Source organism: Thunnus thynnus, chromosome 13 (assembly GCF_963924715.1).
Source record: "Thunnus thynnus chromosome 13, fThuThy2.1, whole genome shotgun sequence".
Taxonomy (NCBI): Eukaryota; Metazoa; Chordata; class Actinopteri; order Scombriformes; family Scombridae; genus Thunnus; species Thunnus thynnus.
Genome location: NC_089529.1, coordinates 28,632,554 through 28,654,326, shown reverse-complemented (window position 1 = coordinate 28,654,326; position 21,773 = coordinate 28,632,554). Strand labels below are relative to the sequence as shown.

General features: G+C 38.0%; 1 protein-coding gene across 1 annotated transcript in view; it reads right to left on the bottom strand.

Annotated features, from left to right (window-relative positions):
- The window catches only part of sgcd (sarcoglycan, delta (dystrophin-associated glycoprotein)), a 184,231-nt gene that overhangs the window by 16,009 nt on the left and 146,449 nt on the right, over positions 1-21,773 (bottom strand). Inside the window, exon 6 of the mRNA XM_067608896.1 lies at positions 13,021-13,093. Within this exon, the coding sequence (XP_067464997.1) occupies positions 13,021-13,093 (73 nt within the window). The remainder of the gene's footprint in view (positions 1-13,020; positions 13,094-21,773) is intronic.

The window sequence follows — 21,773 nt, the reverse complement described above, 5'->3', positions numbered from 1 at the left end:
TTCCGCAATCAGAACAAGAGAGACGAAGCAGAACAAATAATTAATTAATTGGTGTAAAGAAGAAGTTCATGTTGTCCACGCTCTTTCTTTTTGTCTTCTACTCCTCCCCTTCCATATTCCTCTCTAGCCTCTGTAACGGCATGGCTGCTCCTTCTTTCTCCTCCTCTCTACCTCCTCATTGTCGTCTTCACCTTCAGCTTACACGGATCTAAATAATTGAGAGGATGGTTATTTTCCCAGCTGAGCGTTCAGGTTGTCCACTTGGCTGTTCACAAAGCCCTGCGAAGCAATCAGCTGCACCGGTATCTGCCAAGATTGCCATTTAACCTCTGATTTTCTGTGTGACACGACGGTGGCCCGTTTCAACTCTCCATCGCTTATATATTTATAACACTGAACTGTTCTGACCACGGTGTTCAAACCGCGCAAGGAACGGAGGCAGATCATTTGAAGAAGGCGTCGGCGGCGAGGACAAAGGAGTGGAGCAAAGGGAAGAGCAGGAAAGCGGGCAGGTTTACAATTTCTGCCATGTCAAAAACATCCAATCATTTCCGTTGTTATCTGAAGGCGGGCGATATGAGGACGGAGCATGAAAAGTTATTAACCTTTGATCCCAGCTGTAGATATAAAGTGCTGCCAAGAAGAGAGAGAAAGGATAAAAGGGTGTGCAGAAGTGGAATAGAAAACAAGAAAGAGAACACGATGAGACTGTATTGATTGTGCTTTGGGGAAATGAGGTTGTGACAGCTGCAAAAATAATAGGCGACAAGAGGAAAATAAAGATAGAGATCGGCAACAAATAAACAAAAATAGACAGCACAACAAGCATCATTAAAACAGGAAATCTTGTCAGTAACGATGGGTAAGATGACTTTAATGCAAATATTCTTTAATTCCAGATTTGTTATGTGCTTTACATATATTACTTTCAGTGAGAGTTACTTTTTTAGACTAGATTTTTATGCAATATGAAAAACTGTTTATATTAGAAAGATGAAAGAAATAAGAGTGACGGAAATGGAAAAAGAACATGTGACAAAGTTTCGATTCACAGGGACGATGAAGAGGAAATGAATAAGAATATAACCCTGAGAGAGAAATATTTTTTGACTGACTCACTGAGGAGCAACCTTGGAGAAAATTCTTATTCTTGTCTCTGATCACCTTTATATGTGTTGCAGGTTGTCAGAGACCAAAAGCTCTGATCGATCAGGGTTCAGTGTGTAGTCTCGCGTATCGCAGCAGATTAATCAGTCGATTACTTTCGATTATTTGTTGAAAAATTTCCCAAAATGCAAATGTCTTGTTTAATCCTGAGCAACAGTCCACAACCCCAAAAATATTCAGTTTACTGTCAAAGAAGACTAAAGAAACCAGAAAATATTCACATTTAAAATTTTTGTATTTTTTTCTTAAAAAAATGACTCAAAATGATAAATCGGTTATCAAAATACTTGGCAATTCATTTTCTGTCTACTGACTAATCGTTGAGCTCTACCCACCGCCGTCCACTTCTACTTAAAACCAGGATGTGGGAGGAGGACGAGAGGAGGGAGACGCTCGTTCGTTCTCCGTCGCTCAGCTTCTCTCTAGTCTGAAGCCTTTCAAGTATTCTCACCACAACCTGCATGAGATCAATTTTTACTCTCTTGTTTTTGCAAGGCATAAGATTAAAGTCTTGTCCATGTTCACTTAATGTCAAGATACAACACTTTTAAATTGTGCTGGCTCTAATCTGTTTTTATTTTCCCTCTGGTGACATTGCTCAGCGAGAATACTAATAGATCGTGTCAGCGCTGTTGATGCAGACGGAAACACAAACAAAAACAGACAGAAACTGACACAGATACACTGAGAAGGGAAGACACTTGAAAAACTGATGGTCGGAAATGAATTTAATTGAAAGCACTTGTTTTAAATTGTCTTATCATAAAGGCTGAACGCCGTGTTAAAATCAAACAACCACAAAGATAAGGCATTAGATGATATGTATTTAATTAATCTCCATATTACCCGACTTGTAATTAATAAGTGTTGAGGCTTAACCCTCTGTGGGTCCAGAGAGCAAGGGGTAATGCGAAGGAGATTAAAGTTTTAATTTGGAAACTTGCTCACACTCCTGTCAGTGGATGTTTTCTTTTTTTTTCATTGGCATGTCTGCTTTCGGCCTCCTGTCCTTTATACAACTCAAGCAGAATTTTTTTTACAATAAAAATAAACACACACAAAACACCCAACACCATTACAGCAGACAACAGAAAGGAGTCATATCCAGTACTACCAGGAATAGTCCAAAGCTGCCAATCAACAGGAGATATCTGCAAAACAGGTGCCTGCCCCTTCCATCAGGAAGGTCAACGGGAAGAAAAACAGAACAAAACAAAAAGAAAACACACATGGGTGCGGCCAGAATATCAGTCAGTATGCAGGGTAAGGTAGTTTGCATAGAATAAAGATTCACCATAGCAGCAGAGCTCATGAGTTATATCTGTTCCATCTTAACAATAGCAAGCATTTCATTGAACCATCTCCTGAAACACGGGGACAATGGAGACGTTTAATTTAGTGCTATTCATTTCTTAGCTGCTGCCTTGAGAGCTCTTGTCCTGGCAGAGCAACCTAATATTACCAAATTAGAGTCTGGCTGAATGTTTATTTTATATTGTTTGGAAAACCAATTAAATTAATGTCACACCAGAAATTACAGAGTACTGGACAGAACCAGAATACCGTTCAGCAGTACCACATCTAACACACATTGGAGGATCTGACATTAATAAGTTAAGTTTTCGAATCTCTGTAGGACTTAAAATTGAAATAATCTATATCTAGAACTGATAGAACAGCTCTGTATATTGGACAAGCTCTCATCCCACAGAAGTGGGACATACCTCATTAAACTTACCCTAAGATTGAAAACTCATATCAATCCAACTCTCAGAGGACACTTTGAAAGAAAAGCCGTGGGGAGTCGTCACAGATCAGCCGATCGCCCTTCAGACTCGATCTGAGTAGCTGTATTCTTTCTTGATTGTCATTGTTAAAGTTATTAACTACTATATTGAATCTCTGGTACCTGTGACTTTTATGTATTTACTTTGCCATGTATTGACCAGAACACTGCAACTCCTCTCCCTGACGTACTGCTACCCTGGAGATTGTATTCACAAGAGGAGAAGGAGAATGACAGCTTTTTCCTTGAAAATGAGACACAAAGTACTGTCATTACATTCCACAAAATATAGTCATTTCCCACCTTTCTTGAAACTGTCTGTACTCCAAATCAACATGTCTGCTATATCACAACCTCTTGACTATGTACACTGTAAATTTCTCAAATAAAGTCAACATATATAGCACAATAAGCTAGTGAAGCTCTGTAAACATCAAAGTGTTCCTGCACATGCTCAGTGGCGTCTGCCTTACACAGAACTACTCTACTGAGACAGAAAATGTGATCGCTGATATTAGAATTTTCTAAAGAGACTTGATTTCTGCATAAACTAACCTGACCAAACTCTTCATAATGAAGGAACATGTCACCCAGTGCGGCGGTGTGTCCCATTGACGTGTGTTTAATAGTTTCTGGACGACAACAGAGGCACACAGGAATAAGATATATCAGGCTTTGGATACACACACAATAAGTAGACCAATGCATTGTTGGATTGTCTCTGCACAAGAAAAATATAGAAAATCCTCATCCTTTATGTTTGGATGGCTTCTTCCTCTCCTTCACAGCAACTGCAGCCGAGGCTTATATCATACTTTTGTATTTAGAGCCTTCCACCTCACCAAACTCTCTGAAATGAAGTTGAAATAAGTCAAACTAATGGCTATAACAGTTATATCCAGAATACCAATAAAAAAAATGATAATGGACATTTACAGTGGGGATAAACACTTTCAGAACCAGCGTCTCCCACTCATGCTACTCCCACTTCCCAACTCTATATGAAAAACAAATGTAATCAGGCCATTTAGCTCAGCTCTTTGACTTTCCAACAACAATCACAGCCTCTGGCGTAGAGCCTCTTCACCGGTAGGCCAGCTCGGTAATCCGTCCACGGCTCCAACAAGCACTGCATAGAGTTGCCTCCTCTGATCAAATATCTTTGGCTTTTCCTTTATATATATATTGTGACAGATAATCCCTGTTGAAATAAATAAACCCTTTAACAGAGTACTCCACATGAAAATATGACACTTCTATACCACCCAGAACACTAGAGCTAGGGTTGGCTGTCATGTAGGAATCTGTCCACATAAACAGAGCCTTTAATAGCTGCTCTTCTCTCAGAACAAAAACTCACAATCCTCCAGTTGAATACAGTGTGTGTGTTGATATCAATGGAAACCATCCCTGTGGAAAAAAAAAAAAAAAAATCACGTATTTTATCCACAACCGCCGTAGTGACAGGAAGACAGGAAGTCTACAGAGACCTCCTCTGCAGGTCTGAATCTACTGAAGCGTTCTGACACCTTTACCGCTTCCTGTAAATATCGGCTCGTGGCTCTGAGTGGTTTTGTCACAACGTCAAGAAGAGTGGGATGATTTTTAATCCTCACACAGAAATTTGAAAATAGCCACAGCATGCAGGTGGGCTGTAGTGTTCAAGTGTCAGATCCTCTCAATTTATACTCCAGTCACAGTGCAGGTCCTCGAAGTGTGTGTATGTGTTCTTTTATTGCTATATTTGGGAGGACCAATTTGAGTCTTACTCCTTCAAGCGCTTATAATTGATATTTTTGACAATGCATGAACATGAACTTTTCAGGGAAAAAGTTCCTCTAAACTACCTGCTCAGCACCAAACGGCAAACAGACACAGTTAGCTGTAGACTAGCCGGTGAGCATAGTGGAGCATTTAGCAGCTAAAGAGCCAGATATTTGCCCCAGGAGTTGGTAGAGAGCAAAAACAGAGCTAAAAGAGAGTGAATATTGGACTTACATTCACCAGGTGGACAGAAACACGACTCCAAATGAATGATAATGTTGCTCCATAACTGCTGGATGTGGAAATAAGCAACTGGTTGCTAAAAAGTTCAATATATCAACTAGAAAAGATGATGATATGTCAGTGTTGTGTTAACTATTTGTTTCTGTTGAAAACAAGTGGACAAAAAATCTGTTAATGCAGGTTTAAGACGGGGGCCATTTTTGTCTGGTCCTCTTTAAAGGGCAATTAATGAGTTAAAACTTGTTTTTAGGGTGAATGTTATAATTATGTTTGGTTTCAGGAGCTAGGGAATTATGTCAATGAGGGTCCTCAGAAATACAGAACAAGTCCTCACAAGGATATGGATCAGTCCTCGTAGAACAGTATCAGTTATATACAAAAATAAAATAAATATATACGACGCATAGACGCATCTGCTCCAGAGTTACGTGCTGCATTTGCTTGTCAACATTTCCAGTTCACACAGGCATGGATGTAACTGTAAAAAATAATTACTGGAGGAAAAATCAAAAATTTGATGATTATGATCCAAGATCTCAAGTTATAAGCAGCGTCTTTTTTCTCTGACTTCAAAGTACATCACAAAACTGTTATATGTTGACAAAACAATCCACATTCGAGGCTCAATAACTCACTTATTCTTGAACTTTCGACCACATTAGAGACACACACCAGAACTACACACAGTATTGTTTCTATCGGCAGTAACCAGCAGAACAACATCATTTGTCTGCTTTCTGTTAACTGTTAAACATCATTGTTAAAAAATAATAATGTTTTATGATGTGACAACGCTGTGGTTAAGGTCTGGTTAGGTTTAGGCCCAAAAACCTTGGTTGGGTTCAGGGAAAGATCATACTTTGGGTTAAGCTGATCATTTTGTTAAGGTTAGAGGACAATCTCATAGTTAATTGTCAACTACTGAGCATCTACCGCTCCATGACAACTGATTATCTGTCTATTAAGCCCAAATGTGATATGTTAGAAACCTCCAGAACAAGCTGAGTGAAGATTCTATCACACAAAACAGTCATTTGCAGGTCAAAAAATGTTATTTTCACACCCCAAATTTCATATATTCACTTTGAAAACCAACCTTTGAGTTTTTAATCTATTTATTTTACTGGCTTACTTAACAGAGACCATTTTATTAATAAATATTAACAGTTATTTTCATCTGCATTCCCTTGATTGGTTTTACATCATTACCCTAAACTACTATACAAATATGAGATACTACTACAATAGTAATTATGAAAATAAATAATAATAACAACACAGTTGTTAAAGTAGGATAAGAGCATGTAGCGATTTTAGAAACAGTAGAAATACCAGATGTACGAGATGAAAACACAATTGTCTCAGTATGACTGTTTGCTGTAATAACATGTTGTGAACATTTTATGTTGAATGATATTGAACTTAACCTCCTGCTGTGTGCCTCTGCCTGTTAGCGCAATTTCAATCTCAGGACCATCATGTTCCCATGTAGAGCGAAGATTGCGGGGCACTAACAAATCTCTGTACAGGAAGAGTCGTGGCCTAATGTGAGTCTATCACAGTCTCCATGATGTGAAAACTTCTGGCGTCTCGGCTCCGGCAGGAAGCACTTCCCATCTCATTCCAGCGTAAGAAAAAAACAAACCTCACAATTCCTCTCTCTTCTTCTATTGCTTTTTTTTCCCCCCTTCCTGTCCCACCTTCACTCGCCTACTTATTGCTTCATATGTATTCCTTTTGTCTTTGCTCTAAATTGGTCAGGAAATAAATCAAATTCACCCACGCTGCTATTTTACTTCCACAAAGGCGTTCGTCTGATGCAAGGATACATTCTGTTGACAAGGCATTACAACCAGGTGGATATGACGGTTACGGTTCTGATAAAGAACTGACAGCTCTGGGTGGGATGTGTGTGTGTGTGTGTGTGTGTGTGTGTGTGTGTGTGTGTGTTTGTGGTTAATATGATATCCTGAAATAGGATTTGAATCCTCGATTGCTACCTGCCAAGGGGTTGGAAGAGATTAGAGTAAGATTAGATTTTAGCCATGCTCCAACGAGTTCGCTCCCCCTTTTTCTGACATAATTGGATCGTTTGGGCTATATTTCATTCTCAATTGGCTGGTTGTCACCAAAGATGCATTAACACAGGGGGGAGAGGGAAGAAAAAAACATATTACCAGAGACTCTGACTGTCATATTATACGGACAATGAGAGGTTTTGGAGCGTCGCTCAAAAATGATCTGTGCATCACTGATGGGATGTTTTCCTACTTTTTTTTTTTTTTTATTATTTGAAATAACGATTCAGAAAGGAAAGCAGCAGTGATTGATGAATCATTGTTCATCTTGCTGCACACACCACTGAAACACTGTTATTAGATATCCGTCATCAAAGTCCTTCTCTATCTGACCCCTTATTCCCGTCACACTCGTCTCTGCAGTGTTTCTTTCCTGTCACATAAATCTCTTATTTGTTTTTTTTATACCTATATATTCTTTTCTTTCAAAATGAAGATTTTCTTTCAGTTTTTTTGTCTGATATTCTACTCTTCCCCCCCCTGTTTTTCCAGTCTCCTATACTCCGTCCTCTCAAGCTCCCTCTTGTTCTTTTATCTTGACACTTTTGCGATCTCTTTTGTCCCCTTCTTTCTAGATTTTCTTATTTTCACTTCAGTATTTCTACCTCTTTCTCAGTCTGCTTCTCTTTCAAGTCAGATCAAAGCAGTCACTACAACAATGTAAGCATTTGTAAAAGCATTTAGGTTTGGTTTCTACTTGAAAGGTGGCTGTACGAGGCTTTAGCAGGAGAATTGCTGGTTTTTAGGACAAAAAAACACATTTCATGGCATTCTTACATTACTTGTAAATGGTAAATGGGCTGTACTTGTACAGCGCCTTTCTACTCTTCCGACCACTCAAAGTGCTTTTTACACTACGAATCACATTCACTCATTCAATAACAACACAGTTGTAAAAGTAGAATGGGTACAGGGGCTACCATGCCAGGTCCCAACCTGCCCATCAGAGGAACACTAATCATTCACACACAGGAGCAATTTAGTGTGAAGTATTTTGTCCAAGGAAACATCGACATGCGGACTGGAGGAGCTGGGAATCGAACCGCCAATCTTCCGATTAGTGGACGACCCGCTTTACCTCCTGAGCCACAGCCACCCCAATAATGTGTACAAGTATGGTAGGTGAAAGCACGGGGGTTTACCAAAATCATTTAGGCACAAGAAGTAACCTTAAAAATCATGAAAATCTGATCAGAAGTTGTGGGCAAAAGTGGACAGAAAGGGCAAACTGACCGACTTCACCGTAACACAAACAGAACAGAAGCTGTGTTTGCCTGTACACACCTACTCAGTCCTGAGGAGAGCTAAGGTGTGTGAAAACACCTGTGCGGGTGGACTGAGGGGCTAATGTGGATGTTTTTGACACCGTAATATTTTTGCCATATTTCAGTTCAGAAAAGGTTAATAAATACTTGAATTACCAGGAAGAAAAAGTCAAGAGGTTCAAGATTTAAATCATAATAAGTATGCAGACAAATATGAATTTAGTTATTCTGTTTCAGCTTCCTTTCTCGCTCCTTCACTGTCACTCTGTACACCGCAGCGCTCCCTCTCTGTCTTTTTTCTTCTTCTTTCTCTTATTTTCTGTCCCGTCATAAACATCCCCCTCTCTCTCTGTTTCTCTTTCTGCTCTGATTGACTGTCATCACATCTGACAGCAGAGGCAGAAGTGAGATGATAAACAAGACGTTTACACCGAGGAGACATCCTTGGCTGTCCACACACACACACACACACAGGACATATACACAGAGGAGAAGGTTGAAGGAAGGATGCAGCCGCACAGTCAGTCTGAGTTGAATCTGACTGATGTCTGTCAGGGAGCTGATAACTTGTGACACCTGTCTGCCTTAAAGTGATATTCCACCCAAAATATTTTGATTAGCAAACCCTCAGGCATGAAAAGTGGCTGTAATATGTCCCCTTGTAGAGAAATGTGAGACTGTGGTCAGCTTGGATTTAAGGCGTAAAATAAACATGGATTTATTTACAGCTGCATTCATATGTGTTTTTTTTCATCACTCGGTTGTGGAAGAAGTGAATATTCAGCTCACAGACACACAGCCCTGATATTTTATTAAACACTTACCCTTTTACACATTCAGCAGACACAGAGCAATATTATCATCCCGTGGGACTTGTGTTTGTATCCACCTGATAAATGTAAGTCCAACCTTGACTCTCCTTATAGCTCTGATTTATGATAAAAAAGAGGAGGAAGTGCTTTCTGGATCTGACAACAAGGTGACACAAAGCAGGTGCTCTTGATGCACAAGTCCACAAAAAAAGGGAACAAATTCCCAAAAAGGTCAAATATAGGACAAATATTTATAGTTATATGGTTATCTCTATAAATGTCTTTACTACTATTATCACTGACAGTGTATTCGTTTTTATTTTCTTTACTATTATCTGTGACATTTATTGAGTACAAGTATAATGTAGGAAGCAAATGTGAGTATGAAAATTCCCACATGTGTGACTGAAGCACTAAATTCACTTGTCTCAGTGTCTGATTGTTTGACCACCACGCTATAATAAAGACTTTAAAACTTTTGTACCTTGATGAACCATTGCGGTGCCTTGATTTTTTTTTTGTGAACATCAATGTATGTTTTTATGTGGAATTAGAGTCTTGTCTGATGTCAAAGATTAAAAAATTCTGTTTAATAACAAACCTGTTAAAGGGAAACTTTGGTATTTTTTTTCTTTTTGTGTCTAAGTGACTAAAGGGGACAACAATTGTTGAAATTGGTCCAGTATTGAGTGAGAAAGCTGCAGCTGGCAGTTGTGAAATGGGCTGCATTGTAATCCTTTGGGGCAATATCAATCACATCAATGTACGTCCAATAAAAGTGCTTGTTTTTGCCACTGACAGGCTCAGATTGTTATTAGAAGTGTCTGAAATGAAATGTTTTTCTTTAACTTTCACTTGATCTGGTGTGTTTGTTATGGTGTCGAACCAAGTCTCACTCAAGGAGAAGTCTCTTTCTGAAATCCAGCGAGAGTTAAGTTGTTCTTTTGAATCAGCTAAATATTCAGCCATGAGAGGAGTGCTGGGAGGAGTTTGTCGAGTACAGAAAGTGTTGCTTAGTTTTATCTAAAAGATTTTCAAAGTCATGGCTGAACAACTCACCCAACTTTCCCTTGAGCACAAAAGTTTGTAAAGGTCTTGTCTAATGACGAGTCAACAAAATGTTTCACAGTTAGTTTCTTTTAACCATGACCACAATCCTCCTCCAACCTAAACCAAGTAGTTAAGGCCACTTAAGTGTAACAGAGTAACTTTTATTTAACCCAAACTATGTCTTAACCACAGTGGTGTCACATCAGAAAATGAAAGTTTTTTTTAATTAAGGCATTTTGTATTTATATTTTGTTGTTTAAGTTGGAGGACTTGAAATGAAACAAACATGCTGAACTCTAATGGAAGACTTGTACAGTTTTCATTTGTAGCAAGTATCAGAAATAGATTACTGAGCAGCAGCTTTGAAAAATGATCAAAACATCCTTAGATATATGTCAAACCCTTGCAGCAGCATAATCCACTTCTCTACTGTTTATCAATATGTTCCAAAAACTCATTTTTCCACCAAAATATGGTTGAATACACCACTACACACACACACACAGTCTCCCCTCCTCATTCTTTCTCTCACCTCTTCTCAAACCTTTTCTGTTTCCAAGTCTTTCTTTAACCAAATCTTGTTCTGGTTTCTCTCTCATGTCTCTCCTTTTACTTTTACCCCTGACACAGGACATGTAGCTCTGATATTTTGTCAATTCCGATGAGCATCTGAGTGTTTATTTGGAAACAGAGAAGGACTGAAAAAGAGGAAAAAGAAGATGGGGAGGGAAGAGGTATCTGTTGACCCACTGATCTCTGAGACAAGATGACCCAACACAGCTCTCATCCTGGCCTCTACAGACAAACATTACTGGACAGGAGCACTAACTGCCCATTAAAAACTGCTCTTTCCACAACTTCATAGATTTCTACATTTAAATTCTGCCTCTTTACGAGGTGTTCACTGTTTTTCTCCCCACTCAACTGAGATGCAACAAGATCTTTTGTGCATCTGAGTTGAGTTGAGTCAGTGTTGTGACCTCAGGGCTGAATCACATGCAAATACAATATACTTTTAAAAAAAGTCAATGTTGAAATGAGTTCATAGTTCCTAACTCACTTAAGGGTACATTTTTAGGCAAAATCATGTTTAAAAAAGGTCCAATAAATGCATCAAATGGATCAAACTGGGTTTTAAAGCCATAAGCATCATAAAACTAAACATTGGCAGAGAAATCAAGATGTGTTATTTCTGTGATTAGTACCGAATATTAGACCCCACTGTAGCACTTGGCAACAGTTGGTGTGTGAAAAACAAAGACATATCCAGAGAGATTATACAAATAGAAAAGTGTATTTTTACTAGATTATTGCTGAAAGCAGAGCGGCAGTGAGTTAAGAAAAACACAAAGTACTGAAGCAGGAGGCTGCAGGGAAACACAAAGGTGAGAACAGTGTTGTATAGAGCAACATGTCACTGGAACAGTCTGCCATGCTTTATATCTCAAGAAGTTACAAAAAAAAGTTTTAAGAAGAAGCTGAAGATTTGTTTGTTTATTATTCTTAAAGAGAGGCCTGCAAAATAAATAAGCTTTTTTTTTTTAAATGTGTGTTTAGTTGAACCGATATTGTTATTCTTATTTTGCCTGACTTGTTAACCCCTTTAAACCGTTTTATTATTTATTAATTGTTTTGTATATGTATGATCGTGACGTAATTTCATTGTTGGATGCAGTGGTAATATTGTAACTACTTTATAATATTTACTGTATGTAATGTAACTGCAAACATGAATTATATGTATTATATTTTAATATGGACCCCAGTTACCAAGGCAACAGTTAATCCCAATAAACAAACAAACTAAACAAACAAATAAAATGTAAAACCATGTATGCATATTTTAGTTTGATGCAAAATTCTTTACTGCCGTCATTTAGGTGAAATAATTGTCTGAACTTCTACTGAAGACTAAATCAACTAATTTTACACCTGCTTTTCCAGATTTACAAATTCAGGTGCAATTTCCTGTATCGCACTGGTCACTGCAGCTCCAGTCTAGTGCATTAACTTTCACAGTGCCAATTAAATATGTAAAGTAGGTCTGTTATGTCTTTTTTTAAAATCTGTTTTTAGCAATAATCTAGTAAAACTACTTTTAAAATGTATTTTTATAATCTCTCTGTCTTTCACACACTTACATACTGTTGCCAAGCGCTACGGTGCAACATCTATTGCATGATTGTCCGTCCTGGAAGAGGGATTCCTCCTCTCTTGCTCTTCCTTATAAAGCCCCCTGAGGCAAATTTGTTATTTGTAGTATCCATTATTTTATTACTTACTGTCTTAACCATATCTTCTTGTTTTTATATTGTGTTCCTAATTAAATAATTAATTAATCTGCTGACTGTTTTCTCCATAATTCAATTATTCATTTGTACCAAGCTGCTTTTGTGTGACCAACAGCCAAAACCCCAAATATATTGAATTTACTATCACCGAGGATGACGAAAAACAAAACAATTTCATATCTGAGAAGCTGAAACCAGTTAATTTTTTGGTATTTTTGCTTGACTTGAATTGATCACCTCAGTACAGATCACACAGACACACTGTGCAGTAGACCATAGAGTAGAAAGATTTGTTTATGAATGCTGGTCTGTGTATGTTGGTCCTAAAGTGAATGATTTATCTCTATGGAGGTTTTGGTTTGTTTATGTTATATTGAGCTGAGCATTATATTGCATTACATTAAAACACTAGATGCAGGATGACTTTATAATTGATGTTTACAATTTATATTCATTGACGTCTGTGTGTCTGCCTCAGTTTGCACTCTAACACACCTGTTTATTTACTGCACATGGCCAATTTTTTTTGCATGTTTTTGCATGCTATGACACAAACAGACTCACCGTAGCTCTTTGAACGGCTCGGCCCTGACATGTGGTGTCTCCACTGATTTGCTGAACACGGCTCCTTCGGCCCCTGAAATCACAGAACACAACAGACGTCAGACAGGAGGCTGCTGTCAGTTGAAATCAAAAACCCCTCCTGTCCAATCAATGGACATAATCTGTGAGACTCTGCCGATCTATACGGCTCCAGTCAGCGAGCACAGCGGCCCTCAGCTCGCCTCACTGATACCACAGACTCACACACATTTGATAGGGAAGTATACTCTGATGGAATATTATAAGGGTATTTTAAAACTAAAAATGTTATTTTATCAAGAAGGAAAAAGAAGAAAAAGTTGCTACAACAGCTGAATGTGACCTCAATATGCTTCATTTTCTGTGCTACCTATTATGCTCATTTCCAGCTCTATATTTTTATTTTTGGACTCTACTAGAGTAGATTTGCATGATTCACAGCTAAAAAAAACTTATAGTTATCTTATAGTGGTCCTTTACACAGCCTCTCAGTTCAGCCTGTGTCTCTAACAGGCAGACTTAGCTCTTGTCTCTTTAAGGCCCCCCTCCTGATGAGCCCACTCTGTTCTGATTGGCCAGCTTTCTGGAAGCCTGCTGAGGGGCAGCCATATCAGAGTTGTGTTAAGTTACCACTGATGCAAACCCAACATTTCCTGCTTTACTGCTTCAAATTAAAAGCTTTTAAATGACTAAATAATGGGAAACTGTCATTGTGAAGAATTCACAGGAAGTGAAATGTGTTCCTAAGCAACTTAGCAGAGCTTCATTAGCAAAAACCAGTTGAAACAACAAGATATTCGGAGCTGTTTGTTCAGCAGATCAGTTAGAAATAATGCAAGGAGGAATAGTACAAGCAGAAACAGCCACAGTGATGATGATGTTTGATGAAGAGCTGCAGACGACCAGCACATCTCCAACAGGTAAACTACTTATTTTACTTTGCCCTGCTGTGTAATGGAGTCATGGCTCAGCGTTACAACCCAAAACAATATAAAATGCCATAATGTTAGTGGAGCGGAACAGTGAACTCACGCGCTGTGTGTGGAGCAGACGACCATATAAAGAAAAGCTATAGCTATATAAAGAAAGCTAAAAGGAGAAAAAAAACGTTGGAAACCAAGTATTCAGAGCAGTCTGAAGCCAGTGTTTTTTACTTCTACATACGTTAACCTCACTATTTGACACTTTGGCCACTACGTATAGTTAGAATATGTATATACAGATGGACGACAAATTAAAGGAAATACTAGTACAGGTCTGAATGCTTGACCCCTACAGTGAGGGGATCTGCTTTAGGGAGCATTTTGCTGGCACGGTTTAGGTCCATTTGTACTCTCAGAGGGAAGGGTCACCGCAAATCAATACAAAGGTGTTCTGAGTCATCACCTTTATCCTATGATGAAACATTTCTATCCTGATGGGAGTGGTCTCTTCCTGTACAACAATGCCCCAATCCACAGGGCACAAGGGGTCACTGAATGGTTTGATGAGTATGAAAATTATGTGAATCATATACTATGGCCTTCACAGTCACCAGATCTCAACCCAGATGAACACCTATGGGAGATTTTGGACTGACGTGTTCGACAGCACTCTCCACCACCATCATTAAAACACCAGATGAGGGAATATCTTTTGGAAGAATGATGTTCATCCCTCCAGTAGAGTCCAGAGACTGTAGAATCAATGCCAAGGTGCACTGAAGCTGTTCTGGTGGATCAACACCTCACTAAGACACTTTATATTGGTTTTTCCTGCTGTGTCTATTTTAAACTTAGTTCCTTGCTGTGTAAAATGAGACAGTTGATTGTTAGTTTATGTAGATTTCTGTGTGTTGATTTGACAAGCCTTTAGAAGACAGTGTTGTTTGTTCTTTAATTTAATGTGATAGCAATGTTATGTTGTGATGCTGCTTTGGTCCACACCTGTGTGCTGTCATTCTGGCATATATGGTTGTGAAGAAATACTATTCCTGGGCTAGTTGAACTCTGGACCTTTGTTTCTGTTTAAGGATTGTTCAGGGTTGAGGGTTTAGCGCTACTTGTCAGACAAAAACTTTAAGTTTAAGTTTAAGTTTAACTAATTCTTTGTCTCTCAGAAATATGATGCATTGTTCTTCTGACTTCTACTTCTAGTTCTCTTTGTGTGTTTATTGAGTGATCAAGTAATTCTCCTCTACATAACACTCTAAAAGAAGCCAGACTGCATAATCAGTACTTTTACTTTTACATTTACAGTACATAGTACATTTTGCTGATAATACTTATGTACTTTTACTTAACATTTTGAATTCAGGACTTTTACTTGTAATGGAGGATTTTTAAGACTACAGTATTTCTGCTTTTACTTATGTAAAGAATCTGAATACTTCTTCTGTCGCTGGTATTTACTGCATCATTTCCTGCCTTTTCTGTCTTTCTAGAGACGCAAAAGTATCAAGCGTTATATACATTAGGAGAAATATGTCTTACATTACATTGCTTTATTGTGGTGAAGCACAAACCTAGAGCATTAAAAAAACCCCAACATATGACATAATACTTGGCTGGCCCTCACTCTGAGGCTCTGATTGACTGTAGTGTCAATGCAGCAGCACAGCTAGAATAGACCGAATCATTCAGGTACATCAAATCAACAAAGCATCAGGCGCAGATCAATGGCCATGACTAAATGTATTTTCAAGAGTTTTGAGGCACCGCTGGGAATCCAAATGCTTCTCGCGCTGTGACACACATTGAAGTTTTCACCAGTAAGAACAAAAACTTCCTTGTCAAATGCAATATTTGCTGGCATTTAGCCCCAATCCAGAGAGAGTTCAGGTGAGGGCCCAGTGTCTCACTCAACACATCAAACCTTTGACATCTCTATTATGGGACTGTCAAAGTACCCTGCTTACAACAAGGGGAAATATATGTTGCAGTGACAGGGGAGTTTGACTGTTGAGCTTTCAATGTTCAGAAAAAAAAACATATCCGATGACTGAATAGTGCAGTATTAGAGTTATAAAATGTTATCATTATATGGGAGTACAGCATTAATATCTGTATATTTTACAGGTTCCAGCTTTAACCTATCTGTAGAATAAGATAATGATGTTGAAGGCTGGTAATTTTCTCTTATTCTCAACAAATGTTTGTCTCATGTTTGGAGCCAAACCAACAATGAACTGATCTACTAACAAGTGTTGTGTTTGTATCCAAAGCCTGATATATCTTATTCCTCTGTGTCGTAGAGCTCTGTTGTTGTCCAAAAACTATGAATATCTCCCTCCACTCAAAAATGTGTTTTTCTTCTTATTCCTTCAGTTGAATGTTTGAGCTTCACTGTGCAGACTGATGTATGTGCACAATTTGACAAAAAGATTGACGAAGGCTGTTTTCACATTCTTCTTCTGAAAGTGGAAAAGTTTTTCTTTGCTCACCTTTAATCTCAGTTTAAGGTGTGTACTTACAAGCGGGATTTGTGACATCACAACTAGTTTTGGAGCCAGTCGTGGTCCAGTATGTATTTACGTAACGTGGAAACTTGAAGACTCCAGTGCACAAACACTGAGAGTGGGCTTTACAGTGAAATAGGAGACATCTTTGAAATGAAAAATATTTACATATTCATAGATTCTGGAATTTACATGAGGGAGAAGGAGATGTCCTTTTAAAGATTTTAACATGATAATTGAACGTTTTTTTGCAGGGAAAAGCAGATTCAAAGCAGAGTATTTTTATATATCTTAAAACACGTCTGAAGGAGATCTTTAAAAACAAGTCAGTGAGCAACACCTTTGCACTTTGTGCTACATTGTGCTTTGTAAATAACTTCAGTGTGAATTCAAGAGGTTGTGATATGTAGCACAACAAGCTAGTGAAGCTGTAAACAGAAGTTCTTGCACATGCTCAGTGGTGTCTGCCTTACACAGAACTACTCACTGGAGACTGTAAATATGATCTCTGTTATTAGTCTTTGGAGTCGTTTCTAAACAAACTACCGTAACCGTTGTCTTCATGGTGAAGGAAAATGTAACTCAGTGCAGCGATATGGATCATTGGTGTGTTTTTAATAGATTTTGGACAACAAATAAGGTCTACAGCACAGAGGAATAAAATATATCAATAACATATTTTGGATACACACACAATACTTGTTAGTAGATCAGTTAATTGTCGGTTTGGATCCAAACATGAGATTTGTTGACAATAAGAAAAATATAGAAAATCAGCAAGCAGAATCCTGTAAATTAGAATATGAGAGTGAAGTAACATTAGGTCTTTTCAGCTGGTTAGTATCTAATTTTGATACACTGCAGTTTTTGAAAATAATTAGTTTTATTTAACTTTGAAAGCACTCGTGACACAATGCTAGAGAGGTGCAAAAAGGAAAATAAAATATGAAAATTAATCATACCTCAGACACTACAGCCCAAAAGTATGACAAAAGGGAATCTAACCACTTATATTATCATCACATAGTACACACCTGTGTTTGAGAAACTTTCTCTTATTCAAATGATTTATTCTGAAGCCACCTGGACAGACTGGGTTGTGGCAGGACAAGTTTGACATGTTTGAGTATTTTTCAATAAACAGACATTTAATAGTTGAGTTTCTGTGGTGTCTGTGGAGATATTTACAACACCTTCGCTCCTCGGGGGAGCTGTTCATAACATGGCACAACCTGTAGAAAAGTCAGGGAAATAAATATTTTTATGCAAAGTGCAGCCTCAGCTCGCCCATATGGGATAGATAACTCTGCTCTTGATGACTGCTACAGATGGAGCCACTTCTGTTCTACTCTTTTTTTTTTTTTTTTTTTACCCAAATGGATAGAAAGTATGCCTGCAGTAGCAAGATGAAATTCAGTGCTGGATATTAAATACTTGAACTTAAATACTTTGTATGTTCTTCCTCTGCCTCCCACAGAACAAAAACATGCAGCTTAGGTTAACTGGTGAATCTAAATTGCCTGTAGGTGTGAAATCTAAGTGTGAATGGTTGTCTGTCTCTATACTATATGTTTGCCCTGTGATTGACTGGCGGCCTGTCCTGGTCATACCCCGCCTCTCGCCGCATGTCAGCTGAGATTAGCTTCAGCTCCCCCGCAACCCTCTAGAGGATTAGCGGTGAAGAAAATGTATGGATGGATGGATATTTAATACTGTCTGCATAATCAGTCAATAATAAATAAAGCTATTTACAATATACAGAGTAATTTCACCATTCAGGGGCGGCTGTGGCTCAGGAGGTAGAGCAGGTCGTCCTTTAACCGGAAGACCGGCCTTTTGATTCCCGGCTCCCCCAGTCCACATGTGTTCTTGGGCAAGATACTGAACCCCAAATTGCTCCAGAAGGTTGTGCCATCAGTGTATGAATGTGTGTGTGAATGTGGCTTGTAGTGTAAAGTGCTTTGAGTGGTTGGAAGACTAGAAAGGTGCTATATGAATGAATTTATCACTACCATCTACCATCCAGGTAAAGTATTGTGAAGTGCTATGTTTTTCTGAATTTCACCTAACTTTCCTGAGAAGTGTAACAAAACAGAAGGGTTACAAAAGAAAAAAAAATCTCTTATTTCCAGTAACTTATGAAAGCGCCGGTGACATTTAAATACGTACTATTTAGTCAGTTAGAGGCAGAAGTACAGAGAGAAGGATGTAAAGTGAAGTGGAAGCCTCGGTGCATGTCACTGCCTCTTTCCCGCAGTAAAGTGAGTGAAGATAAAACAGAAGCATCACATTAGAAATCCCAGCTCTCAGTTGGAAGTAAAAAAGAACAAAAAGCACTTTACTTTGCTTCTGGCTGTCACTCTGCCTTAATACGCTGGTTTAAAATGTTAAAACTAGTGCCATTTTATTTTACCATCATTTTTTATCACCCATGTTGAAAGTTCAAACACAGTGATGTGTTCACCACAGTCAGCAGCGTGTAGAAATTTTCTTTTTCCTCTTTTGTTTCAAGAGTTATTTCAAACTTCACATTTATTTTTAATGATAACTTTGTTGTTCACCTACACAGAGAATAAAACTCCCTGATTTAGATTTCTAGAATTTTGAATTATGAAGCGTTATTTAAGGGGTCGTCATGGATAAATGATTCAGCTTTATTTCTGAGAAATATGTTTTTATTGTTGTTTGGTATACGTCCAAAAGACTTGAATCTCAAGAACCATTTCTAAAGAGAAGACAGCACCCAGAGTCATGTTTTATCATTGCAATCCAGAACAAAACACAGCACTGTGTTGCTGGATTGATCCAAAATTAATCTAAATATCCATAAAGGGAGGAATTCAACTTGCTGAATTTAGTTCTACAAAGGTCAACCTCTAAGTTCACTCTGCTATTAGTTATACGGTTTTCATGAAATCAGTCCGCGTTTTTGATACTATTATGGTCAGCATTTTTCAGCAATAGTCATTCAGTGTATTGACATTCAGTAATTAGACAAATAGAGTATTTTTAGTAATACAAAGGGGAAAGTACAGTGTTACAGAAACCGCTTCACATAAATCAGAAAACTCAAAAACAACGAGGTAAGTAAAAGAAACCTCATTAAAAAGATTTATACAATTAATGTTTAAATTACCACTTTATATAATAGTTTATGGCCCTGTCTGCTAGTCAGGTGCAGGATTTAAACTGCATAAATATGCACAATTCACAGGAAGCCATGAAGCGTGTATTTCAGTGTTACTGTTCAGTTTTATCTCATTGTTATCAACCTCGCTGCTAACTTGTAGATCTCCTCCAAGATTCAGAGCTATTAAGTTACCGCTAATGCAAACCGATCATTTTCTGCTGAAAGTGTTCAACTGGTGAAGCACTGGCTTTTTTTTTTTTATCGTGAAGCAACCTCAGAAAACGTTCACACCACAAAGCTCATTGATTAAAAATGTGGCTGCACACCTTTAACTCCTCGAGGTAAACTATTCAGCCGAAGAAGTTTGATTATCTGATTATTGACTAACTTACAAACAACTAACAAACAAAAGTTGCTCTTAATCTTTTATACATCTGACAGAGTACAGCTCATTATTACAGTGATATTCAAAAAAATGTTATAATCAGTAGCTACAGTTGTGGCCAAATCAACCAGACCTGCAATCACAGCGATATGACGTTTAAAGATCGGATGTTTCTAATAACATTGTTTTCTAGGACTTGCAGTTGACTTCTCTCCTTAAGTTGTTCTGTTCACAGTCTCGTATATTTGACCTTTTCTCAAATCACAAACAAGTTTTTTTTCTACATATGGTACAGAGATTTTTGTGTCCATACTCGGTCAATCATCCAACATCTGTCTTTGAACAATATTAATCCGAGGTTAACCTCCAGAACCTTAGCCAGCTGATATAAAAGATATATCTGAGGTAACTGAGAAACCAGAGAGGACTGACAAGTTTATGTTTTCACTTTAAAATGTCTTGCTTAGTGCATATTTTAGATACAATTCTGTAAAAAACATACCTGATTTATTTTTATAAGCTTTTTGTATCTCTCAATCATCAGTATCAGTATCAGTATCAGTCAGGCTGTAGTTTGACATTGATGGAGAGTTTGAACACAAGACATTTACTCTCATTAAACGTCACAGATTATTGACATTGTGACACCACAGATGTTTATATTTCTGCCATACTGTCTTCATTTGTATTCTGTGGTGTAATACTTTCACTCAGCACAGTGTGACGACTCCATTCATGTGAACGTTTGTGAATAAAGCTTGATTTATCTGATTTTCTGATCACAGACTCCACATGAATACTGAGCAGACAGCAGCAATACGTTACAGCACTGACATGTTCATGGACCGCTGGTGGTGGTGGCGGTGGTGGTGGTCGGGTGAGAAAATAAATGATGCCACTGAAGATTAATGCGCCTGTGTGAGCATCTGTGTTTCCGTGTGTCCATATATATGTGCATGTGTGTGTATCAGTGTGTGTGTGTGTGTGTGTGTGTTTATGAGTCAGTAGTCGACCAGGGGCAGATATCATCAGTCGTGGCCTGAAGTATCTCAGAGGTGATGAAATACTGAGACACACAAGACACGAAAGGAAACACCCTCCAGGCATAATTTCAATGATTGGTGAAAGTCGTGAACGATACATGCGCAACAATAACTGGAAACCAAAATCCTGCATTTATCTTGATGGATATCTGTGCAAAATGCTTCATTGTCTTGCTTTAAAATGTCCTTTTTATCCAGGAATATCTGGCACAAAAAAGTATACAAGTAAAAAAAGTATAAAAGCTAAAGTTTTTATAAAAACTATAAAAGTATAGTAAAAATACATTACCACTATGTTCACCAGCTAGTCTACAGCTAACTGTGTCTGTTTGCTGTTTGGTGCTGAGCAGGTAGTGTACAGTGGCTTTTTAGAGCTTTTATTCTGAAAACAGCTGCCTGCTGCGGCCTAAAAAAATGATGCTATGAGAGCGCTGAGAGTGAACCAAAACAGTAAAGTTGCAGCCGGACAGATAAACAAGGAGCTGAAACTCATTTTAAAGCTGCAGAGTCACTGATAATTATCTGTAGGTTCATCACTACGAGTGATGTCTCTCACATTACATCTCTTTAAAAGTAAAAAACATAAAACCAACCTATTTATTTTATGGCCATTATTTACCTTATATAATCATTTATTTTTATTGTGTTCATGTTTTAAAATGTTTTATTTCCGCTTATTTATTTTATTTGTCATTGTCTTTTATCTGTTTGAACTATTTCTTATTTTTTTATTAATTATCT